The 26,488-nt window shown below is 42.2% G+C and overlaps 1 protein-coding gene across 5 annotated transcripts; it reads left to right on the forward strand.

Moving 5' to 3' along the window:
• Positions 1-26,488, forward strand: LOC131723097 (disks large-associated protein 5-like). 5 transcript variants are annotated; one of them, XM_059016459.1, is made up of 18 exons: positions 1-105; positions 1,291-1,536; positions 2,449-2,663; positions 6,378-6,452; positions 6,713-6,821; positions 12,630-12,734; positions 13,177-13,244; positions 14,471-14,760; positions 17,241-18,062; positions 19,426-19,514; positions 20,518-20,678; positions 22,901-23,002; positions 23,441-23,657; positions 24,192-24,387; positions 24,668-24,725; positions 25,031-25,250; positions 25,790-25,848; positions 26,178-26,488. In XM_059016459.1, the coding sequence occupies exons 2-18, from the start codon at positions 1,299-1,301 to the stop codon at positions 26,280-26,282; spliced, it is 3,129 nt and encodes a 1,042-aa protein (XP_058872442.1). In that variant the 5' UTR covers positions 1-105; positions 1,291-1,298; the 3' UTR covers positions 26,283-26,488. The 5 variants fall into 5 exon arrangements, with proteins under 5 accessions (XP_058872442.1, XP_058872443.1, XP_058872444.1 ...); XM_059016460.1 differs by having other exon boundaries at positions 25,034-25,250; XM_059016461.1 differs by having other exon boundaries at positions 12,633-12,734.

Raw genomic sequence — 26,488 nt, forward strand, 5'->3', positions numbered from 1 at the left:
ACGACAGCCAATGACGTGTCTAGAATGTAAATTTCAAATAACCCGCCATCTTGTAAGTTGTTGAAGTGGAAAAGTTGCAGTTTAGTTTTCGGGACGGTGAATTAGGTGAGTGATTTACATTTTAAATCTTATAAGACACACAGGAAAAGGAACAAAATGTGTTTTATTTTGTATTGTTTCTTTCCAACGAATAACGGGGTTGCATTTTGTTGGGGCCTGGTTTATTTAAACGTCTTAGTTTTGGCAAAGAAAGGTAGCGTGTTTGTAAACAACATGCATTCACCGTTATTATCTAATTAAATCTACCTTTAAAAATAAACTAACTACATTTTAGTAGCAGTTTCTTAATATGCAAAGCTATTTAGCGTGTATGTGTGTCTTGTGTTATATACTGTAGCGTATAGTCTGTAGATAAAAAAAATATTTGTTTTATCAAACAGTAATCCATTTAAAATGACATTTCTGTACTCTTTGAAACTATACGCGGTATATGTATGGTATTTACAGTATGACTACAAATTGGTTTTACGATCCTCTAGTTCCAGGTTAGGCCCTTTTAACGGTAAATTGTACATAACTACTGTAAGTGTACAAATTAATATTATATATATTATTAATAATTGTTCCATTGGCATTGTATACACTGCCCTATCTCTGTAGGGTTCAGTTAGTCTGTGTTGTGTGTGAAATCGGCGTTGTCTGCGTTGTTCCAGAGGGCTCTATTTTAGGTCCTCCGTTTTCGTTACCTTAGGTGACATTATCCGCAGACATGGGGTGAATTTCCATTGTTACGCTGATGATGCTCGGCTATATTTGTCTTGAAATCCAGGAGATACTTGTGCTGGGATTTTATTGGCTGCGTGCCTTGCTTACAATCATCAAGTTAAGTTGGATGTCTCAGAAATTGTTAATGTTGAATTCTGATTTAAAAAAAAAAAAAAAAGCTTATGCTACAGTAGTGGACTCTAGTTAGACATTGGCAGCCCTCATGGAAGTAAGACGTCTATCGCAAAGCAGTTTCACGTATTCCAGGTTTAACTACTAGCTTGATCAGCCCCGGTATGTATAGGTAACAAACAGGTGTGTCTTGAAGTTATAGTAAAACTGTGAATGGATCACACTGCTATTATTTTCATCCCTGTAATTTTTTGATGTGTAAATTTTTTTGTAAAGAAATAAACCATTTTTGCCACCAAATACATTTCAAGCAGTTTGTGTGAAATTAGAGTATCCCAGTGCTGTTGTATGTTGAATGCCTACAAGGTGAACTCGCACTTTTTTTTTTTTCAGTAGTAGGAATGGAGCCGCCGGTGTCAAGATTTGCCAGTCGGTTTCGCAAGGATGCCAGCGTGGAGCTGCTGCGGGTGAAGATGGCCCGCAGACGCTCACAGTCTCAGAAAGAGAACAGGGAGCTTGCAATCGCAAAGAGCAGGGGGCTGGCGCTGCAGGACCCCAACATCTCCACTGTGAGGGAGAGTGAGCTGTCTGTCCTGGAGGCTGAGGAGGCTTTGCAGGAGACGCGCTCCGTGCTGCGCAGTGAGTGGTGATCGGGGGGCTGTAGAAGCCTCAGTGTTAGCTTCTTTCCTGAAGTGTAAATGTGATCCTTAGATAAGGGTTGTTGGATAGTTTCTTCCTAAATGTTTAAACTTCAGGATTAAAACCCTTTTTTAAAAAATCCTTCAATAAGCTGCTTGATGAGATTCTGGGATCAATAAGCTACTAACAACCAAATGAGCATGATGGGCTGAATGGCCTCCTCTCGTTTGTAAACTGTCTTATGTTCTTATTGGAAAAAGACATCATCTAAGAGTTGATTTAACCTTCCACTGTACACATGAAATATTTTGACAACCGTCAAAAGAAATGAGCACTTGGAAAACATTTAAACTGTATTAATAACTGTGAACATCCCTACCTTAGATTATGCTTGTCTGTTAATATGGCATCCTCAATGCATAGCTAGAAGTAGCTCAAGAGTAGTTTAGTTTACTGCAGTTACAGTTAGGGTTGGACCAAAGACTTCTTATCGGCTAATAACTGTCAGCGCAATCAGGGTTATCTAAACCCACGCTTATGAATAAACCGGGAACAAAGCAAGACCTCTCTAGCAGTGGCGCTGATCTATTTTAGCTTTCTGACTGTCAGACATTCATTCTGCTGAGAATATGATTATCCATAACACTTCAGTACAATAGTAGCCACTAAACAAATTATTGATATTATGATAATTAACGCTTAAGTGTCGGTTGGGCAAAAGCTGAGAAATAAACCTATGCCTACTGTTGTAGGTATGAATTAATGAGTATGCCAAAATGAGAATTCACATTTAGGAGGAGGGAGGAATACAGTAATTGGTATGCAGAACATGGGTGTTAAAAATCAATACATCAATAAATGTTACTGAATGCAGTTTGTTGTGGTAAAGTCCTGGCCTACTTTACGTTGCAGAACCTGCAGCCCCAGCAGGTGTCAGCAAAGCTGTGGTGGAGCGCAAACAGATGCTGGAGCGCTACAAAGAGGCCAAGGTGCTGCAGAAGATGAAGGAGCAGAGGGAGAAGGCCAAGAAGGGAGTCTTCAAGGTGGGGGTGTTCAAACCGGACCTCCAGTTCTTCCTGCCGTCTGTGCTAGGCCAACCCAACACCCGTGCACAGCACAAAGTCAAGGTAAGGCTTGCTTAGCTGGGGCATTGACCAAGTTACCTCTAGCCAATATAAATTCAGGTCAGAAACCGGGAGCAGAGGCACTTAAATGGGCTAAAGAGATTGCCAAGTCAAATATGTTTAGTAATCCAGTGGCTCCCGAGTGGCGCATCCGGTAAAGGCGCTCTGCGTGGAGTGCAGGATGCGCTCTATAGCCCTGTAGTCTGGCTGGGCGCCTGCGGGCTTGCCTGTAAGCTGCCCGAGAACTGCGTTGTCCTCCGACACTGTAGCTCTTGGGTGGCTGCATGGTGAGTCCGCAGTGTGAAAAAAAAAAAAAGCGGTCGGCTGACGGCACACGCTTCGGAGGACAGCGTGTGTTCGTCTTCGCCCTCCCGAGTCAGCGCAGGGGTGGTAGCGGTGAGCTGACCCTAAGAAATAATTTGCCATTCTAAATTGGGAGAAAATAATAAAAAATAACTGGCAACGACTAAATAAAAAAATAAATTTTACAAAAAAAGTTTAGTAATCCTTAGTGTAGGGGTTGTATGGGTCATGGAATTTCTGGAAAGTCAGGGGAAAAATATAATATGCTTTCCAGACCTTAAGTCAGGGAATTTTCATGAATTCTAGTTGTGGTCGTGGAATGTCAGGGAAAATCAAATGGGAGGCGAGCTTACTACATAAATTGCGTGCAGTATAGTTATAGCGGACTTCCGATTCGCCCCCTGTTTTAATGCCTTTGATCTTGAAGCCTGTTATTTCCCGCTATTCATGTTATGTGATTTTTTTTTTTTCCGGCATACAGTAGTAAGAATGAGGTAGAAATATCGAGCTTGTTGGTTTTCTGATGTAATGCTTCCACGGTTACCTGTAAACCATGACTTTCATTGGTTAGTACGTAATATTAACATGTTGGGTGAGAACGAGGTCTGCCTTATTTGTCATTCGATTGTTGCCATCGACTAAGCAAACATATTTTTTACATTGATCGGATTTATGCACGTAATAAATTATGCCTGAAAAGTGCAGGTTAAATTAACTTTGTCTGAGTGACGAAAGGTACGAATCATGGGTGGCCCGAGCAGACAGGCGCACAAAGTGTGTTGTGTGGCACAAAGGTAGATTTGTCCAACATGAGCGAGGGAGCGTTAGCAACCACGCTAAGAGCAGAAAACATCAATCTCTTTTGCAATGGCGAAATACAAAAAACTCAAAACATGGACATGACCATGTTTCTGAGTAAAAGCGTAAATGTGATTCAAGGGCCAAGGAGTCAGGCAAAGTAGTCACAGCCGCGAACGGTCTATCCACACCTGGTGCTGTAACTGAGAGAAAAAGAGGTGACGGAGCGAGAGGCCTTGGGGTGTCGACAAATCAGACATTGGAAGCCAAGATTCTCTAGTGCTTGAAAATTATTCGGTCACATTGGCCCTTCAAGTCGTCAGTCTACAGGTAGGTCTACGTAATTTGTACGATGGGGTACATTTTTTTTGTTTTGTTGAAACAAATTACCACTTTTTATTCAAATCCAGGACGCACTTTACACACGGTCATCATTAAATTTAATTCAATTAAATTGAGTACAGTATAGTGCAAGTCAAAGGACAGTACTGTATTGTAGTTACTGAAACCAGAAAGCAAACTTAAGACTGTCTTAGCCTGGCAGTCTGAATATGAAGAGCAGTTATGACAAAGACTCTGAGCAAGATCAGTGACTATTTTAAACCAGCTCTCTGCCTCTGAACAACGCTGATTATGGACGTTCTATTATTTGTATTGCATTTTCTGAGTTTTCAATTAATAGCACAGGGATTTCTCAAACAGTAAACTCAATTTTGGCTAATCCATGTGTTTCAGTAATTTAGGCTCAAATCAGCCCCAATCTGGATTCTAGGGCATGCTTCGATCAATTTATAATTGTTTAGAATAGTTAACATTTAAGTTATCATAGCGGACTTGAACAGGAGCTATACTGTACACAGTAATTGCCGGTAGTCATAGCCTACAATACTGGTTTATTAAAACGAGTACACGGCAGACTTCACGTGCATTTTTTGATAGCTAAAGCTTTGAAAGACAAATTGTGTACTGTAGAAAACAGAGTGCCGGAGTATGGGGCTTATGAATGCTGATTGAGTTTGAGTAAAACACGTCTGAATCAAAACATGCAGAGCAGAAATGCAGCGCATTGTCATTTTGCTGCACAGTATAATCACCCCAAGTGCAGCCTCTCTGTGTTGTGTAGCAGTATGTATAGTCATTTAGGTTCAAGTTTAAATGTCTAGTGTTTGGCGATAGCAAACTTTATTTTGTCATGGTACAAATACCAATAAAACATCTGCTTTAGATGTTTTGTGACCGGTGCCAGATTGCAGGTGCAGTGATGACAAGCAAGTGTGAGAAATAGTCGCCTTGTTTAAGATAAATTAGAGCCTGCAGTCTTTTCTCTTTTCCCGGTCTTGACACTTAGTTTATAAACAAGCTTTTGAAGCATCATTTAAGAAAGCAGTAAATTGTAGCTACAGAATTGATGTCTGACGCTAATTAAGAGAATGAAAATGACACAAGTTACACAAATAGTGAAGAAAAGTCTAGAACCGAAAAAGGGACACAAACATACTAAATGAACTAACACACTGGTACTTTATTTACCGGTAGCTTTTTACGGTAATTGAGAAATAAACCAATTTTGTTTATTTTAAAAGTAGTGCTTTCCTTTACTTAGTTTACAATAGCATTTCACAAGACCGAGTGAGTATTTTATGGATTGATCCAGAATTCTCTGATTTCTGGAACGTGGTCATAATCCAAAAAGCCATTTCAGTTCCCTGCAGTGATTTTATTTAATTTGTTTACTTGATCTGTTAATTAGAATGCATTAACCAGCAGCGTAACATTTTCAGTTTTGTTGTATTTTCTTTCCCCCATGTGTTCCTTTTTGTTCTGCTTTGTTAGTGTCTGATAGACCAAATCCTGCCACTCATCCCTGTTTCAGTCATGTGGAATATGTCCCTTGATGGGTAAAATGGTCATGGAAATAAGTAGGTCATGCAATTCTTTGAAGTGTACGAACCCTGTTAGTAACATCGTAAGCTTACTATTGGTAAAAGTTTATGTTTTTAAGCAATATCGCGATCATTTCCTGATTCTATTTACCATCAGCTGAACAAAGTTTATTTTATACGTTACAGTTTTTCTAACAAACTGCAGCTCCTCATTGTTTTGAGCAAATGGTAGATCTTAATACACTAATACATGCTATGGTAGTATAATGTTTTAACTTTTTAGGGTGTTTTAAAATTCTGATTGTCATAAAAAATAAATAAAAAAGTAAACAAACATTAAATTGCTGTACCTTTTTTCAGTGTTAAAATAAATTCCAAAGTTAAATCATTCCGTGAAAGTGTTTTTGTTTGGTTTTTTTTGTTTACCGTGATATTAAAGTTACCACAGTATTTTTTTGATGGTTATGTTACCGTGCACATTTTAATGGCGGCCCTCCGCAGTGTGGAATGGGTTACCGCTGGGATGTTGAGCCACTGGGATCTTTAGGGTTTGACCCCCCCCTTTTTTTAATATAAATATTGCTTTTATATTAAATTTATATTTAGACAGTATAAAGACTGCAGACTCCCTTATAACCAGCAAAAGTCTTGACTGCTTCGAAGGTGAGTGCCCTGGTTTAAGTCTTTTGCACCCCTGACTCTCTGTGTGTTTGTTTCCCTGCTGTGTTTACAGGATCCTCCAGCTCCAGTGTGCGCAAATAGAGTAAACACACGATCGATGGCAAAGAAGCCAGACCCTCCAAAAAAGGTACCAGTGTAGGGCTTGTTCACAAATACTGTTAGCTTGGTTTTTAACCCTTGTCTGTAATGTGTCCAAAATGTGAGTTGCCTACAGGAAGTCTTTCCACTTTTAATGGAACTGCCATACTCCCGTCATATTTTTCCTACCTAACATTTAAAAGTCGGAAATTACCTAAATTGCTGAAACGGGCTACAGTAGGTGATGTATGTAGAAAAGCTAAAAAACCTGACAGTTTCAATGACAAGTCAACGCTTTTCTTCTTGCAGGGTGTTGTCAGCCAGCCATTGGAAGCTCCAGTAAGGAAGGCCACAGTGCTAACACGAGGCCAGAAACAAGCGGCAGCAGCAGCACCCCCTGCTTCCACAACACACAGAGGTAAGACTGAGGAAAAGAGCTGTGCTCTGCAGCACCCCTCTATACACAACACAGATATGAGACTGAGGAATGGTGCTGTGTACTGCAGCACCCCCTGCTTCCACAACACACAGAGGTAAGACTGAGGAAAAGAGCTGTGCTCTGCAGCACCCCTCTATACACAACACAGATATGAGACTGAGGAATGGTGCTGTGTACTGCAGCACCCCCTGCTTCCACAACACACAGAGGTAAGACTGAGGAAAAGAGCTGTGCTCTGCAGCACCCCTCTATACACAACACAGATATGAGACTGAGGAATGGTGCTGTGTATTATTATTATTATTATTATTTATTTCTTAGCAGACGCCCTTATCCAGGGCGACTTACAATCGCAAGCAAATACATTCAAGTGTTACAATATAAGTCATACAATAAGAACAAGAAATACAATAATTCTCAAGTGTGACAAACCACAATTCAATAATACAGCAGATAATAGTGAAAGTTACATCAGGATATGATTAAGTAGTGATAGTTACATCAGGATATGATTAAGTACAAAATACTACAGATTAAACACTTGGGAGATTACAATATTCTGAGGTACAGGATTAAATGCAGTAAAATAGGGGGCAGATAAGAGCAAAATAAAGCATATTTAAATGAAGGGTGATAGTGTCCCAGGATACAACAGAGGAGTTCTACAGGTGCTGTTTGAAGAGGTGAGTCTTAAGGAGGCGCCGGAATGTGGTCAGGGACTGGGCAGTCCTGACATCTGTAGGAAGGTCGTTCCACCACTGCGGAGCAAGGGTGGAGAAGGAGCGGGCTCGGGAGGCAGGGGAGCGTAGCGGAGGTAGAGCCAGTCTTCTAGTGCAGGCGGAGCGGAGAGGTCGAGTGGGGGTGTAGGGAGAGATGAGGGTCTGGAGGTAGCTGGGTGCAGTCTGATCAAGGCATCTGTAGGCTAGTACAAGAGTCTTGAACTGGATGCGAGCGGTGATCGGGAGCCAGTGGAGCGAGCGGAGTAGTGGAGTAGCGTGGGCGAAGCGAGGTAGAGAGAACACCAGGCGAGCAGCAGAGTTCTGGATGAGCTGGAGCGGACGGGTGGCGGACGCAGGGAGGCCAGCCAGGAGGGAGTTGCAGTAGTCTAGGCGGGAGAGTACCAGGGCCTGGACCAGGAGCTGGGTAGCATAGTTGGTGAGGAAGGGTCGGATTCTTCGGATGTTGCTCAGGAAGAATCTGCAAGTGCGTGCCAGAGTGGAGATGTGCTGGGAATAAGAGAGGCAGGGGTCCAGGGTGACTCCAAGGTTTTTAGCTGAGGAAGAGGGAGAGAGTGTGGTAGATTCCAGAGGAACAGAGATAGAGAGATCAGAGGAGGGGGAGGAGGAGGGAAAGAAAAGGAGGTCAGATTTAGAGAGGTTGAGTTTGAGGTGATGCGAGTGCATCCAGGAGGAAATAGCAGACAGACAGGTAGAGATACGGGAGGAGATGGTGGAGTCAGAGGTGGGGAAGGAGAGGAAAATCTGAGCATCATCAGCATAGAAATGGTATGAGAAACCATAGGATGCGATGAGGGGGCCCAGGGAGCGGGTGTAGAGAGAGAACAGGAGAGGACCCAAGACTGACCCTTGGGGGACTCCAGTCAAGAGAGGGTGAGGTGTGGAGGTTGCTCCACGCCAGGTTACCTGGTAAGTGCGGTTGGAGAGGTAGGAGGAGAACCAGGCCAGAGCAGTGCCAGAGATCCCCAGGTCAGCAAGAGATGATAGTAGAATAGAGTGATCAACAGTGTCAAAGGCAGCAGAGAGGTCGAGGAGAATTAGGACAGAGGAGAGAGAGGCAGCTCGGGCACACTTAAGTGAGTTGGTGACAGAGAGAAGGGCGGTTTCAGTGGAGTGAGCAGAGCGGAAGCCAGATTGGAGAGGGTCAAGCAGAGAGTGGTTGGACAGGAAAGCAGAGAGCTGGCGGTGTACAGTCCGCTCGAGGGTTTTGGAGAGGAAGGGTAGGAGGGAGACAGGACGGTAGCTCTGGAGGGAGGTGGGGTCGAGGGTAGGTTTTTTGAGGAGGGGAGTGATAGAGGCTTTTTTGAAGGCAGAGGGGAAGATGCCAGAAAGTAGAGAGGTGTTGAGGAGGGAGGAGATGAAGGGGAGTAGAGCAGGAGCAGCAGCTTGAAAGAGGTGAGTGGGGAGGGGGTCCAAGGCACACGTGGTGGGTTTGTGACCCTGGAGCAGGGAGGAGAGGTCAGAGTCTGAGAGGGGCAAGAAGGTGGAGAGGGAGGGCGAGTTAGTAGGGGATGTAGTGGGTGTAGGGGTTGGAGCAGGAGGGGGTGCGGGGGAGGGAGAGGTGTTAAAGAGTTTGCGGATATCTGAGATTTTAGAAGAGAAGAAGGAGGCAAAGTCGTCAGGGGAGATAGAGGAGGGAGGAGGAGGGGGGGGAGGGTTTAGGAGGGAGGAGAAGGTAGAGAATAGTTTACGTGGGTTGTTAGTGGAGGCTTGGATTACAGATTGGAAATAAGCACATTTAGCAGAGGAGAGAGTAGAGGAGAAGGAGGAGAGAAGAGTGCGGTAAAGGTCTAGGGCAGCAGGGAGTTTGGTTCTCTTCCATTTCTTTTCAGCAGATCGCAGTGTGATTCTTGCCGAGCGGAGCACAGAGGAGAGCCAGGGATGTGGAGGGGAGGGGCGAGCGGGTCGGGAGGTGAGGGGACAGAGGGAGTCGAGGGAGGAGGTGAGTGAGGAGAAGAGGGTGGAGGTAGCAGAGTCTACGGAGAGTTGTGAAAAGGAGTCGATAGGAGGGAGGTGAGAGAGAGCAGTGGAGGCAAGGACAGAGGGGGAGAGAGAGCGGAGGTTACGGCGAGAGGTGACAGTGGGGGTAGGAGGAGCAGGGAGAGGGGGGAGAGACAGAGAAAAAGAGATGAAATAGTGATCAGAGAGGTCCAGGGGGGTGACAGAGAGGTTGGAGGGGCAGCAGGCCCTGGAGAAGGTGAGGTCCAGTTGACGGCCAGCTTTGTGGGTAGGAGGGGACGGAGAGAGACAGAAGTCGAAGGAGTGAAGGAGAGGGAGGAATCCAGAGTGGCTGGGGTTGGAGAGATGGATGTTGAAGTCACCCAACAGGACAGTCGGGGTAGACAGAGAGGGGAGGGAGGAGAGTAGATAGTCGAGTTCATCCAGAAAGTGAGTGAGAGGCCCAGGGGGGCGGTACAAAACAATGAGCAGGAGTTGACAGGGAGAGGTTAGTTGGACTGCATGAAATTCAAAGGTAGTGACAGAGAGGGAGGTGAGATCAGAGGGGACAGAAAAGAGTAAGGAGGGAGAGAGGAGAAGACCCGTCCCACCTCCCCGTCCGGTGAGACGCGGGGTATGGGACAGGACGTAGAGAGAGGACAGGGCAGCAGGAGTAACAGTGTTATCAGGGGACAGCCAGGTTTCAGTGAGAGCAAGGAAATCGAGCGAGAGGTGGGAGGCAAAGGCAGAGATGAAATCAGCTTTGTTAGCAGAAGAGTGGCAGTTCCAGAGTGCACCAGAGAGTGTGCGGGAGGGGGGGAGAGGCAGAGAAATGAGGTTAGAGGGGTTGGAGGAGCAACAGCGGAGGGAGGGCAGAGGACGAGGACGGGAGGACAGAACAGGGATGTGAGAGACAGTCATAGCAGGACAAGCAAGACAAAAGGCACAGTAGGAGCAGTGGGGTGGAGGATACAGACCTGACTAGTAGATGGCTTCTTCCAGAGCGCTGGTAGGTTCGGATCTAGTCGAACAGCGTCTCAGCGCAGGCCTCCCCTCGCTGGACTCCCACAGCTAGACTCCCGGCTCTTTTGTTGAGGCTCTTCTGTTGGCTGGCGCTTCGTGCTGGCGCTAAAATAAGCTGCTTGAATAAATGTTGTTACCCCTGCTTGGCAAAAGAACCAACTAAACTGTGTGGAAACCAATCAAATAGCAAAATCAACTGCTAATCAATTTAGCCACTCACCTGGTACTAATCACACACAAACTCAGCCAATTCAAACACCACCTTACAATGTCACCAAATGTGGTAGTTACAATTACAAAAAGCAGGAACTTATCTATCTGCCTCTCTCCCTGGTTCCCTGAAGACTGAACTAATTACCAGATGCCCACTCTTAAATAACTCCCTTCACTTAGCAAGGGAACTAGCTGCTAACTGCTCTGGAGACAATAGTTTCACACACTTTGATGGGATCACACAACTGCAGGAGCTGTGTGGAGACCAATTCAAATGCAAACTGCTCTAATCAAGTTAACCCACCCTGATTCAAATTTACAAATTACAATTTAAGTACTCAAAATAAGCACACTGCCTGGGATAAAATCACACACTCCTCCCCAATTAGAAACACCAGGTAATACTATATAGTTAATGGAAAAATTACTAGGAGCAGGATCAAATACCTATCTTGCTTCAAATGCTGGTTACCTGGTTACCTGGTTACCTGTCGACTCCCACAGCTAGACTCCCGGCTCTTTTGTTGAGGCTCTTCTGTTGGCTGGCGCTTCGTGCTGGCGCTAAAATAAGCTGCTTATTAAGCAGCTCATAAGATTCACAATAATTATTTCTTTATTAAACTATTAAAACTTTGGCAGGTATATTCTTCTGCATACCTGCCAAGAGCTACTTATTTTAAGACAAGGATTTAATTCTCTTTTTGAAGACCAATTTTTTTAAGTTTGTTCAGAAAGTTATGAAGATTCCTAAGGAATAGCAGTTAACTTTTTTCTTAAGTCCAAAGTTTAAAAAATCTTAAATCCAACTTTCTTTTCTTAAGAACATTTCAAGAATATGGCCCCAGGTTTGTTGTGTCTGTACTCACTTGTTTGTTGCTCATTCTGCTGAATGGTTAATCTATGCAGCTGATGACTGTAATTAACTCTGCATGCTGCAGCTCCCGTGCTCATGTTAGTGAACTGACAGCATGTAACACAGACCACTCTTATGATTTACATCAGTTTGTTTTTTCAGTAAAAACAAGTTTTAAATTGCAGTGGGTTTGTTCGTTCTGCTATATTTACGATATTAAATACACCACAGCAAGCACATATTTTCATTTAGTGAATGGCTGCAGTACATAGTATGCTTCCTAATTACAGTCCCAAGTATTTTTGTGCGTTCTGGTTTCACATTTTTTTAAATGGTAAGTTTGAGAAAAAAAACTTGTTTTCCCTGCAACAGCTGACCCTGCTTGAGTACAAAACTCGCACTACATTACTGTTTTTCATTATGGTGACGGTACTCTTAAATTACTGTGCCTGCTTCTTTGGCTGAAGAGAATTATCCAACTGGGGAATCTGCTGCGCAACTAAATCATCCTTGAACTCCCGACGGTGAACAATGTAACTTATGTCTGGGATGCAAGATGCAACAGACGAAAAAATATATGTTCATGTTGACTCAGAACTTTATTTAGGCACGCTACCTTCAAGGTCACAGCGTCTATACTGCAGCGTTCTTGAAGGAAAAATGATGACTATTTGTGTCGGTGGTTGTTTATACCCTTGGGGAGGGCATGACTACGTCACAAGCACTATGTGCATCTTTGTTATATCTATTCAGGTTAGATGGTATTAAAGGATTAATACCTATGAGGTAATGGTTACATTTCTATTTCAGAGAACCAGGGTTCTGGTAATAACCCAACTTTATTCTTCATTCAAGAACCACTTGGTGAACTACAATAAGCTCTGTTGTGCTTTTGGTCACAATACATACCTTTAGTATGATCCAGGTTATATCCTGTAAAGAAAGTATGATGAACTGTTACACCCCTAGTATTGAGAGGGCTGTTTTACAGGTATTTGATACTTTCCACTTCCTGTGTCCTAGCAGTGCCTCAGCCAGCCCTGACCAGAGCTCCCGTCACTAGAGCCTCCAAACCCAGTGCCGCTCCTGTGACCGTGAAGACCAGGACCTCGCACCGAGCTGCCACAGGTACGGCAATTTCGGAGATGCAAATGAGGTTGATTCACATGTAATTTTGTGCATGGCGACTTCATATGGGGACAGATTCAAAAATATAATAAACTCTTCTAGTCTTTATATGGGGACATATGGAAGATTAAAATGCATAGTACCCTCATGAGGGTGCAAACTACTACTAAAGGGGACCTGAGATTATGAACAGGCATCGTATATTGAGGTAGTCCACACCTCCTAACTTCCAGTCGTGGTATTTGTGCCAACAATTGTCATAAATTGAATCAAGTAAACCTTCGACTAAAGTAGTATTAAGAAACTTTAAAAACAAAAACAAATATGTAACTGGTCCCTGCAGAGGTGTTTTTGTTAGTAGAGTTCTCTGGAAAGCTTTACAAGAAGTAATGCAAGTGGAATTGCCGTTGGCGTACACCAGTAACAATTTGATCCCTTTCAGCTAAAGGGCAGACTAAAGAGACAGAGCTGAAAAAGAAACCAGTGAAGGATCCACAAGTTCCAGAAGAGGTAATCTTATGATATTCCCATTCTATGCATTTTACTTGCTGTCCTTATTTACAGTGTGTTTATTGCTTTTTTCTGCACCGTTACCAAAATGCTCTACATCACCTAGATTGATGCATATGCCCCAAGCCGGTGGTTTTCAAACCGGGGTGTGTGCCCCTCACATAGGGGGCATAATGTATACTCACAGTCAAACGGGTTTAAATGGCCCTGCATATCAACAAAGCACTCACTAGGCATCTCCAGCCCCGCCCCACCCTTTCGTTTGCTATAGCGTTCACCTATGTAAGAAATAAATAATAATAATAATAATAATAATAATAATAATAGTCGTACATACCGATCGATCATCTCCGGATCACTTTTTTTATCACCAAACTCCTCAATAATGCGATCCAAGTCATTATTTTATTACTATAACATCTCAAAAAAGCTCTGCAAATGTCAGTGTTTTCTGTGCGCTGATTCAGTCAGCCAACTTGTTTACTTATGTCCGCCCCCGTTATCTGATACCTGATACCATGAGATACGCCCTTTTTTTTTTTCGACTTGTCTCGGCTCCTGTCGCTCCCACTCGGCAATTGAATGGTTTTCTCGGCTTTTTCCGGAGAAAAAACGACTAGACACCCGTTTATTGCGTTGCTATAATGATGTCGGACCCAGTCCGACAAAGGACCTGTGAGGAATAATTGCAATGTCGGACCCAGTCCGACAATGGACCGCAAAGGGTTAAGCTTGCGTGTAATTAGACGAAGTCTGGTGATGTAGGTTTATAGGCTTACTAAGTGATGTGCATATTTAGTAGGAGTTGGACACAATCTGTACGCTATTTGCAGTGTTAAGTTTGCTCTTATTAATATGGACCAGTGGCTGGTTCGTGCAAAAGAACCATTCCAGCCTTGTTGAATGAACTTCCTGGGGTGACCATATACCTCCAGGCTCACTAGTTTTGAGACGGTTGAGGTTTTGTGATGCAAGTCGCAGTCCATTCTGCTTACAGCCCTGCATCTTTCAAAGAAATAACATCTCAATGCTTTGGGATGACAACCGCAGACAAAATGAAAAGTTTTCAGTCCTTCACAAACTACCTGGCTCTATATTTAACAGATGCACTGAACCTCATTTTAATGCTGTAGCAGCCCTGATGCCCTGTATCCATTTACACCTGCACGCTTTCTTTTGCGGCTGAAGGCATGTTGAGAGTCTTGCTGTGTATAATTTGTTCGCAGAGTCGCACGGTTCCTGTGCCGAAGCTGAAGAGTGACGCAGTGGAGATGGGAGAACATGTCCTCGAGACCTGCCGTCAGACTTCAGAAAGAGAAACGCCAGCCAGTGTGCCTACAGAGCAGAGCTCCGCGCCAGTGGAGAGCCAGCAGCCCCCCTCCTTCGCTCCCGACAACTACGTGTTCCAGCCGCCAGCATGGATCACTGCACACCGTCTCACTCCCATGAGCCCCTGCAGTGCCAGTGCCTTCCTGGTGCCTACCTTCTCCTGGAGCCCAGTGCAGAGGAGCAAGAGGTAACACGCCAGCCCCCTGGACTTGTTACACCTCGGCTCAAAACACAAGGGAGCATTCTGCTCTTGGTGTGAGAGAAGTTAACTGCCCAGGACATGTTGCCTTGATCTGGCTGGCTGGATCTGAGCATTTCAATTAATCAATTTAATTCTAGAATTTTGGCATTTCAATGTTCTTGCGCTCATCCAGTGGCCATGTGGTTTGACATAATCAATCACAAATCTGGAAAGCCTGAGAATTAACCATATCTAGTATAAATGTTTGCTACACTTGGTGTTTTGTGCTGTATATACTAAATTAAATTCAGTGGCAAATGTCAGCTAGAAGTTTTTCTCGCTGCTGAAATTAATTTTGATTTCTTGTATCCCTGTGGGAGGTGGATTCCACCTTCAAATGGTAAAATTTGAGTGAGATCATTGAGACAATTAAGAGGAATGTGTGCATGTGGATTTTGCATGTATTGGACATTTTGGCTAATAGAGGTATGAATGGTTCAAGTCACATAAGCAATGAAGAAACCTTTAATTTCAGATGAATGGGAATAGCTGATATCCAAGCACAATACATATGGAGAGGAGCATGAATTTGTACTATAAATCACATTGGTTCATTTAAAAATTCTATCAATATGTCACCGAAAGCATTAGCTAGAATGTTGTCTGTGACCTTTTCTGTATGTTTTTACTTTTTAGATCTTCATAAATACTTTAAAATATATATATATATATATAATATATATATATACACACATGCTCAAATTTGTTGGTACCCCTCCACAAAAAACGAAGAATGCACAATTTTCTCTGAAATAACTTGAAACTGACAAAAGTAATTGGCATCCACCATTGTTTATTTTGATTTTTTATTCAACATAATATTGTAAATAAGAAAACAAATGAAAATGGCATGGATAAAAATGATGGGACCGCTAACCTAATATTTTGTTGCACAACCTTTAGAGGCAATCACTGCAATCAAACGTTTTCTGTAGCTCTCAATGAGACTTCTGCACCTGTTAACAGGTAGTTTGGCCCACTCTTCCTGAGCAAACTGCTCCAGCTGTCTCAGGTTTGATGGGTGCCTTCTCCAGACTGCAAGTTTCAGTTCTTTCCATAGATGTTCGATAGGATTCAGAGCAGGACTCATAGAAGGCCACTTCAGAATAGTCCAATGTTTTGTTCTTATCCATTCTTGGGTGCTTTTAGCTGTGTGTTTTGGCTCATCATCCTGTTGGAGGACCCATGACCTGCGACTGAGACAGAGCTTTCTGACACTGGCAGTACGTTTCGCTCCAGAATGCCTTGATAGTCTTGAGATTTCATTGTGCCCTGCACAGATTCAAGGCTCCCTGTGCCAGGCGCAGCAAAGCAGCCCCAAAACATAACCAAGCCTCATCCATGTTTCACTGTAGGTATGGTGTTCTTTTCTTTGAAAGCTTCATTTTTTCGTCTGTGAACATAAAGCTCCAGTTTTGACTCATCTGTCCAAAGGACATTCTCCCAGAAGGATTGTGGCTTGTCAATATGCATTTTAGCAAATTCCAGTCTGGCTTTTTTTATGTTTCTTTCAAAAGTGGAGTCCTCCTGGGTCTTCTTCCATGGAGCCCACTTTCGCTCAAAAAGCGACGGATGGTGCGATCAGAAACTGACGTACCTTCACCTTGGAGTTCAGCTTGTATCTCTTTGGCAGTTATCCTTGGTTCTTTTTCTACCATTCGCACTATCCTTCTGTACACTCTGGGGTCGATTTTCCTCTTGCGGCCGCGCCCAGGGAGGTTGGCTACAGTTCCATGGACCTTAAACTTCTTAATAATATTTGCAACTGTTGTCACAGGAACATCAAGCTGCTTGGAGATGGTCTTGTAGCCTTTACCTTTACCATGCTTGTCTTATTTTCTTTCTGATCTCCTCGGACAACTCTCTCCTTTGCTTTCTCTGGTCCATGTTCAGTGTGGTGCACACAATGATACCAAACAGCACAGTGACTACTTTTCTCAATTTAAATAGGCTGAATGACTGATTACAAGATTGGAGACATGTGTGATACTAATTAAAGAAACTAATTAGTTTGAAATACCACCATAATCCAATTATTTATTATCTTTTCTAAGGGGTACCAACAAATGTGTCCAGGCCATTTTAGAAAATCTTTGTAGAATAAGCAATAATTCATCTCTCTTCACAGCTTCTTTGCTTTATTCTATGACATACCAAAGGCATGCAAGTATACATGATAAAATAACTTTTAATTTCATCACTTTTCAGGAAGAATGAAGCATTATTTCAATGAGCTGTAAGGGTACCAACAAATTTGAGCACGTCTGTGTGTGTATATATATATATATATATATATATATAAATAATGTGTGAGCGTGTGTTAAGGACAAAATATCACAATTCGTTGATTTCCCTGTGACTATCAACTCAAGATTCTTTATTTCTTGCAGTTAACCACCTCTTTTGTTTTCTCTCCCCCTCACCAGTGGCAGCTGCCAACCTACTGCAGTCACTGACTTCAGGAATGAAGTGCTCAGGCCTGACTGCAAGGCACATGAGCCTTCCAACTCCACAGCTCCCCCTGAGGAGACCCCTGACAGCGAGAGGCTTGATGTTGCCCCACAGTCTCCAGATAACTATCTGCATTCTTCTAAGAGTGAGAATCTAGCTCCCAGTCCCACAGCAGAGTCTGGGAATAGTATTCCAGACATGTTTTCTCCCAGAAAAGATGACCAGGAGATGGTAGATTGTCCCCTGAAAGAATATCAAGATATGCAGACTTCTTCAAGGAAGGAGGATCCGGCATTTGGGAGTTCGCCCAGGAAAGATGACCAGGAGATGACGTCTTCTCCCGTGAAGAATGAACAAGCAGTTCTGGGCTCTCCAAGGAAGTTGGGAGATGCTCCCCTGAAAGTTGACCAAGAGGTGGCAGGTTCTCCCAGGAAATGTGATCAAGACATGGAGGTGTCTTCTCCGAGCAAAGCTGACTACCAGAAGATGTCTTCTCCAAGGAAAGATGACCAAGAAATGGCAGGTGACAATTCCGTTGTGTTTTGTCCCCATAATAAAGATGACCATACATTGGAAGATACTTCCAGTAAGGTTGACCAAGCCCTAAGCTGTCCCAATAAAGATGACCGAACACAAGCCGTTTCTCCCAGTAGAGAGAGCCAGGCAGGGTTTGCTTCTTCCAGTCAACAGGATCAGTCTGTTCCAGCCCCAGGAGGAGAGCGTGAGGCCCGGAACGCTGCTTCCTGGGGAACGCAGGGACAACCTGCTGAGCCGCCACACGATGTGCCCTATTTCAGGTCAGTAACCTCCATGCTGTAAGTGGGTTTCATCGAAGCATTAGTAACTTTGGGTATTCCAAGACTGGTGCTAATCTGGGTCTGCAAAAAGACATAATGTGTACTTCGTTTTAACCATTTACTAAATGTTTGACCTACACTCTTGCTTTATCAGTTGCACATTTTTTTGGAACCTTCTGGATTTTTTACTGAAATAGTAAGCACTACTGGTTCAGCAATGCAGTTTAATTACCTGCATTTTTAGGTTTTCAGGGTAGCATCACGACCCATGCTGTTGCAAGCAGGAAAGAGACCCAGAGACAGAAAGCTGCAGTTTAAGCGCATGTGGACATTTATTAAACAAACAGGCACGAGGCAAAAATAAAAGACTAAACAAAGCCATTTCGCTGTTGGGCTGGGCATTCGCCTTCACTAACCAAGCTCTCAAACAATACAAAAATCCAATCACACTCATCCCCAAACTCCTCCACCAGACACAGGATGTCTCCTTCCTTTTTATACATGTGTCCACTCCCCAGTTAGCACCAGTTACCTAACTGGGGAATGGCCACACCTGTGATTGCTGGCAGGGATAGATTTAACCCCATCCCTGCCAATCATGCATTCCCACTACACACACTATTTATAGCAGCAGGGCTTCTGCCCTGCCACAAGGTCATTCATTACTCTATCAGGGTTTCCCAATCCTGGTCCTGGGGACCCCGGGTCTACCAGTTTCCATGCAACTAAGCTTTCAATTAATTAACGAGACCCTTAATTGAACTGAATTTGCTTAGACTTTTTTTTATTGTTTTCAGCTCTTAAACTTGCAGAGTTCAAGTTACTTATAAAATGTAATAGCTAACTTTTAAATCTAAAAACAATTAAAGATCGAATTAAGCAAATTAGCAGTTCAATTAAGGGTCTAGTTGAGAGTTTAGCTGGAATGAAAAACCAGCAAACAGGGTTTGGGAAACATCGCTACAGAAGATCCATTGACCACACTAGTTTAGCTGTTTACAGAACACTTGTGTATTTATTACATCAATTATTTTTTCCTTTGTTTTGAGATTTTAAAATTGCTGCTTTTGAATTGTGTTCTGTCATTTAAAAGTTGTATTTATAATCTGATTGTGGCAGTTGTATGTGTGACATGCTATACAAATGTGTTGTGGTTTTGTGATTTATTTATTTTTTGTATAAAGTGTTTTTATAAATAAATAAATAAATAAATAAAAAGCTTGTAGACACACAATGATACTTGTGATGGGCTGCATTGTAGTGCAATAAGAGAGCGTGTTCATTGATTATGGAGGGATCATGCTGGCTGGATAGTGCAGGCTTTGCTGTCGGTGGAATGTGACAGCTGTGTGTTTCTCCACAGAGGTGCTATAGAGAAGGAGACGGAGAGACTGACTTTCCTGTCTGAACAGTGGCAGTCCAGGACTGAGGAGGCAGGGATCCCTGAGGAGAGTGAGTGTCCCCAGTGTGCATGAGCTGGTCTCCAGCCCAGGCTGCTAAAGGCTTTGAACTTCTCAGCTTCCCTGCATTGTCATTTTAAATGTCTTATTAGGAACGTGAGGAAATGTTGCATTCCTACAGGCTCATGAAATACAGCTTTTTCAGCGTCCAAACTTAGATTAGATCCTCTAGAAATGGACAATGACCTTGGAGTGGCATTTCTCCCCCTCCCCCCCCAAGATGAACCAAATCGATATGTGAATTCTGACTGGCGTAAGGCCAATATCGAGTCATTGGTGACATTAAAAAATTTTTTTTTTTTAAAAAAGCAATAGATTTCAGTGTAAAGTAGTGGTGCAATCAGCAACCTTATTTTCTTATTTGATCGCATAGGCATTTATCAACGATAATTGATGCATTGATCTTTATTTTCAAAATAAAGAACAAACATTAGGTTTTTAATCAGAAGATCCATATCCAAAAACACTGTTGTGCATAAGTTAGACACAACATTCAAATTAGAACACAAAGGACTAAATAATAATAATTATTATGTTATAAAATAATATGTGTGCGTACGCATCAGATGTCCCTTTAACATTGCAGTAATAATAAAAAAATACTGTATTTTAACAGAAATCATTTCTATCTGAACTATGGTGTCATTACTGGTAACATTTTATGTCCACATTTGAGGAGGAGGGGTTTGGGGGTTGGTTAATCTGCCTTATTGATCCGTCACTAATCAAATATATTGGACTTCATGCAGGGCAGAATTGATTTCAGGTATTCATTTTTTTTTTATTTCTATTTTGAGTAACATACTTTAGTTATTTCTATAAATGGAAACCCAGATTTGACTACCTTACCGAAGGCAGCATTAGGTAGTGCTAACTGGTGTCTGTAAAAGCTTAAGTGCATGTTTTATCATTTAAGTGCTAAGCAGGTGCTGCTAGCATCCGCAATCTTCCTTACTGGTACAAACACTGAAGTGACAGAGTGAGTTTCTTTGCAGTTCAAGACCTGATGAGGACCACAGTGGGGCAGGCACGGCTGCTGATGGCTGAACGGTTCAGGCAGTTTGCTGGGCTGGTTGATGACTGCGAGTTCAAGAGGGGAGAGAAGGAGACGACGTGCACTGATCTGGAGGGATTCTGGGATATGGTCTACTTCCAAGTGAGCTGGAACTATTTTCAATGGATATTTAGAGCCCCGTGTTTTCTGCAAATATTAAATAAAACGAAATGCAAATAAAATGAAAAATCTTTATGAAAATACTTTTAAATAAATCCTTGCAATCGTAGTTAAGGGAAACAGAAGCTGTGAGTAGCACTTGCGCAGATGTATAATTTAGAGCGAGTCATTAACTGTTTATTCCTTTTTTTGGGGGGGGGGGGGGGGGGGTATGGCTTGTTTTGCTTATTTTGTATTGGTATGCAAATTATTTTATTTAAAGTGGTGCAAACTTTGCACTGGAGCAAATGCTGTTTTGGATGAATTTGAATGAATGAATGAATCTGCTATGCTTAGTGTTATAAATACTGAAACCCCCAAGCTTGTTGTATACACCCTGCTTCAGTGCAAAGGGATTGAAATGCAATTCCTGTCGTTTTTTTGCAATTGACAGCCCCACAATAGCAGAGCAATGTAAATATATATGATCTTAATGTATTTTGAGGGCATAGGCAGTATTTACTGTAAATAGCGAGTGGAAGGACTGTACATTAGCGTTACTGCCACTAATGAGAAATTATGGTTTTCCAAAATGTTTAATAAATATGTATAGTTAAAACATGATGTATACTATTGATAAACATCAGAGTTGTTTTATTAATGTGCATCTTGTAATAAAACATTGTGAAAAATAAAACATAAAAAATAATTTCACAGGGTTCTAGATATTAGTCGCAGTGCAGCGAAGAATACTGTGTGTGTGGAGAAGACTGAATAATTACTGGAAAGCAAAAAAATAACGAAAGCCCTGTGAAATTCTTTAATGTTTTTTATTTTTCACATTTCGTTTTAAACACTAAATGTTTTTTATTAGATACACATTAATAAAATAACTCAATAGATGTATATAAAACAAAGTATACATGTTTTAACTTTACATATTTATTAAACATTATCCATTTTAACAGACCTAGAATAGAACAATAATTTAGTTACCATAATTTCTCCTTAGCAACAGTAATGTACGTGAAGTCCCCCAATATTTAACTCCCTATTTACAGTAAATACTGCCCATGCCCTCCTAAAAATACTTTTACTGCACAATGGACATCAAATCGGCATGAAGGATAATTCAGAATGTTGTACAATTCAGCATTAACGCAAAGCAGGTTACTGTAAGAATTTGGATATTTTACGGAGCTTCAATCTAGCACAAATATTCGAATGAAGAATTAAATGCAAGCATGCAACAGAACTCTCTTCTTTCTTCATGGTTTATCGTCTGTCACAACCAGTGAATATTTTTTTTGGGGGGGGGGGTTCACGGTTAACAGGAAACCGCAGGGTACATGAGACAAGAAATCATGGTATTGGATAAACTGGCATTCTGGCCCAAACAGCATGTCGGTAACATCTACACAGCCATCAAAAGTATTCTGAACAGCATCTTTCACACTGTCGCTTCATTTCATGTACCTCAACACTAAATTATATTTCACCTTCCCCTAGCAGTTGCACGTTCACAATACATTCCTTCAGCATATTTTTATACACTGATGCCTGAGTGGCCATCGCCAGTGGATTAAACAGAGACATTTTTGCAGCGTTTTGTTATGCACGGTTCGGCATTTTAGAAACAAAAGTCTCTTCCATCAATTTTATTTCCTAAATGACTCGCTCCAAATTCTACATTTGCGCAAGTGCTAGTCAGAGCTTCCGTTTCCTTTCAGACCATGTCTGTGGTAACGGCTGAGTCTTGACAAATACAATTTCAAGTGTTTCAAAATAAAAAAAAATTGTATAAACCTCCCAATTTTAAAAATGCTGTTCAATGTTTGCTTTATAATTTGCTTTATATTTGCATTTTAGTTTTTTTCATTTTCTAGGTTGTATTCAGTTGTCTTTTTTTGTGCTATTTTCGTATTTGCAAAAAACATGGGGCTCTCTAAACCACCTTGCACTGAGGCCAACATCTATTTCGCAAGCATATTTTGTGATCCTGTTTAGCCAAAATTCTAAAGGACTAACGTTTTGGTAATTCTTTTTTGTGTGTTTTAACCATTAACACTCCAATGACAGAGAAATCTGTGACCAAACCTTTTCCCCTTTTTGGTATGGTTTTGTTTCTTTAGTAGTTTTTCTGTATGCTATATCTACAGTTCTGTGAAGCCCTGCCTATGTTGCATTAAGTATCGGATAGTCTAACAGTGCCCCCTCTCTGGCAGGTGGAAGATGTCAATAAGAAGTTTACCAACCTGACTGAACTGCAGGAGAGCGGATGGCAGCAGATCAGCCACTTCCAGCCCAGAGCCAAGAAGGCTGTCAAGGTAGGAGCTTCCTGTGCACACTCTAGCAAACTCAGGGCTCTGGTTCAAGCTGCTTATGTAACTGGGTGAGCCATACCAGTTTGACTGTATAGTGCAATCTTGTATCCGTGAAAAGTGGTGTCCAACTATTCAAAAACAAAAGTTGGACCTTACTGTATAGGTACACCTTTTCAGTTAATATCTTCATTTTGTAGTTATTTACATGTCGAGGAGAAAAGAAATGAGGTGTGAAGGACATTTCTACAGTCCACACTCCTATCTCAGATTGTACAGTCCGCACTCCTATGTCAGATTCCCAGTTATCAGTCTCATGCAAAGGAGTCATAATGGCTTTTTTTACACTTTAGAATAGAAATGTATTATACCCTTGACAAATGTGCTTATGGTCAAAAACCAGTGTATTGAAGCTGTGTGTGGTTCCCACTCGCCCCCAATTAGAAGGCAGCGCCCCCCTCGAAAGCTGGGAAGGCAGAGGGGCCGAGTGTCACGGCTGCAAGGAGCAGATTGGCCGCAGTGAAGGCAGCGATGAAGGCTCGGAAACAAGAGGCGGAGCTCCAGAGAAAGGTGGCAGAGGAGGAGCCCAAGCAGACCGTGCCCGTTGTTGTGTTTGATGCCGGGTTCTTTAAAGTGGAGAGCCCTGCCAAACTGCAGCCAGGTGAGACGCGCCGAGATACTTACTTATTTAAATGATATGTATTGAAGGCAAATACAATGTTCAACACAATTTTATAGCTGTGTAGCATTTGTTCTTTTGTAAGAAGACGTTTTGTAAACCAAAGGGACAAGAGATTATTGTGATCTCAATGTTAGTCTGTCAGTAAAGGATCAGCGCTTTTTCTATCTGGTTTTTGTTCCTCTTCCTGTAGATAACTCATTTGTGTCCTTTTTTTATAATTTAATTTGATGTGGTACCTGGTCTGTTTTACTCCTTACTGATTTAGTTTAATTCATTTAGCAGTTTTCTTTTGTACAAATGTATAAATGTAGACTAGTTATGTAAAGACACAATTTCTAAATGTTTTTATTTTCTCGTGTGAGTTGGCCTACATTGCAGTAAATTGTGACTGATACTTTCGTTAAGGGCCTTGAGTTTCAACAATAGTTTCCCATTTTGCAGCAGGTGATGTATGGTGGGAGCCTTGGTAAAATGTGTGTTTTATTTATTTATTTTTTTCCTCTCTTGATGAAGGTAAGAGGATCTCAAGATGCAGTACAGCCCATAGCTGTGCCACTCCTCTGCGCGCTGTTTCTGCTGAGGGGCCCGACTCCTCCAGGACCACTGGCTCTCCCTTACACAATGTGCTCCAGACCCCTGAGAGACCCTGCTCTCCCCCAGCCCTTAATCCCCCCTGCTCTCCTGACCACACACAAGAGATGAACCACAGGTAAGGGCTTTGACCATACCAGATTACTAGTGCGGAATGCCATTTAATGCACACCTGCTCCCTAAGCTGGGGGGCAAGTTGTCTGCAGTTTCAGTTTTTCTAGAGCCTGTCTAAAGGGTTTTAAACTTCTGTATGGACATGCAGTCCTGTTCAGAACAGTCAGGTAACAGTCTAGCTGATATTGACTGAAGATGTAATTGCTCTCCAACCCAGAGGCTCTATTTTTATTTAAGATATTGGTGTTTTAGACTGGCTTTTATGTCATTTTTGTATTTTCCAGTGCTCACACCAGAGTTGCTGCACAAGATGTGTTATCCAGGACACCCAATACAGAAAATGTAAGTGAATAAACCACAAATGTGTGAAGTGATGAAGGGGCATGTAAAGTCATAACATTTCTGTCTCCTCAACAACAGAGGGGATACTGCATTGAATTTGTTTCCCCTTGTCCAATTAAATTACATGGAACAGGGATGGCAATAAGACTCCTACTGCATAGCAGTTTCCCCTATTCCTGGTTTTAAATTGTGCTTGATTAGCCCCAGTGTGTCCTGGTAAAACCAGAAATGGAGTGAACTGCTATGCAATGGGAGCTTTATTTCTATCCCTGGTATAAAGTTTAAACAGACAGTCTTTCTTTTAGCAGGAGTTCCAGGTGTTTGACTTTGAGAAGTACCTGCAGCCCATGGCGAGGTTATCGGAGTCCCCTGCTACCTGCCTCGCCCCCTGGGACAGCGTGGCCCCCCTGCAGAGCCTGGGGGACGCCATGGAGATGTCTTCTCCAGGACTTCAACTGCAGGACGTGGAGATGGACAGCCCTGTGCCCCCCACGCAGCTAGAGGAGCCGGGACACACCCGCACAGGTACTCGCAGCACAGTCTGAGGTGTTTGTGTACATTTGTATTCAATCATGTCTTGTTCTCAACTTTCTCATAGTTGGTGTTTTCCCAAGATCTGGGTGACGTGTATGATTTGGAAAAAGTGTTGGCCATTTTGTAATTATTTTGCTGTGAACTGTGCCTTAATCACCTAGCTAATACAAGTTTGTAATGAACAAAACAACCTCCTCACTCTCTCAAGCATGTCAGCAGATTTAAGTTTTGTTACTTTTTTACTTGCCAAATAAAAGCTTTTGTGTTGATTTACACCAATGAGATATAGTGGAAGTCCTGTACATGTGTGCATATATTTAAATAACTTCTCCAATTGTTTTGGAACCTGGTATAAGTACATGATTTGAGGATAGATATATATATATATATTATTTTTATATAAAAAAAGAAATTTAGAAAAATGGCCATGTCAGTCTTATAAATTCTACTCTTGATGTACAACAGTAGGTGATGCCGATCCCTCCAAATTTAGAGTGGAATTTATTTACATATCTTTTTTGTACCCACAGTTCATACACCCTGCAATGATGTCATTAAGAACTTGGAGACTGTTGCCCCCATTTCTTCTGTAAGTTTTGCTCTTATTTTTTTTACCACTTTATTTAAAATAAAAAAAAAGCCAGTGAATGTCATGCTAAGCAAAGTCACAGTATGACATTGGCAAGCTATTACTGTAAGAAACAGTCCACTGGACAAGCATTGGGGCTTGTGCTTTCGGTTGCAGACCATGGTGCAGGCAGAAAGGCACGCCCAGCAAAACATTCCCTTTGTAGCACTGACACACTGCCTGCCTGTCGCAATTGTATTGTATCCCAAGCAAGCCATGCCTTTACCGTTGGAATGTCATTAACCGCTTTACAAGAGCATAGAAATATCTCTCTCTTTCTCTCTCTGCAGCCCCAAGTTGCTGCGTTTCTACCCTTCACACCAATGATCATAAACCCTGCCCGCCAGTCACTCGCACTGCAGGACCTCATGATGTTTACCCCTCCCAGCAGCTAGGTGGAGAGACTCGAGGGACGGGAGGGGCGTGTAAAATATGTTGTAAACCAGTTTAAAAAAAAAAAAAAATGTAAAGCAATTTTGTATTGCATGTTAAACCAAAAGAAAAATCTGTTTTTAGTTTTTTTTTGTGTTTTTTTTTTATTGTCACATGCCCATTTCAGATGTTGAAAGTAATTGAGTAATAAAATGGCATTTATACCTGA

Source organism: Acipenser ruthenus, chromosome 53 (genome assembly GCF_902713425.1).
Source record: "Acipenser ruthenus chromosome 53, fAciRut3.2 maternal haplotype, whole genome shotgun sequence".
NCBI lineage: Eukaryota > Metazoa > Chordata > Actinopteri > Acipenseriformes > Acipenseridae > Acipenser > Acipenser ruthenus.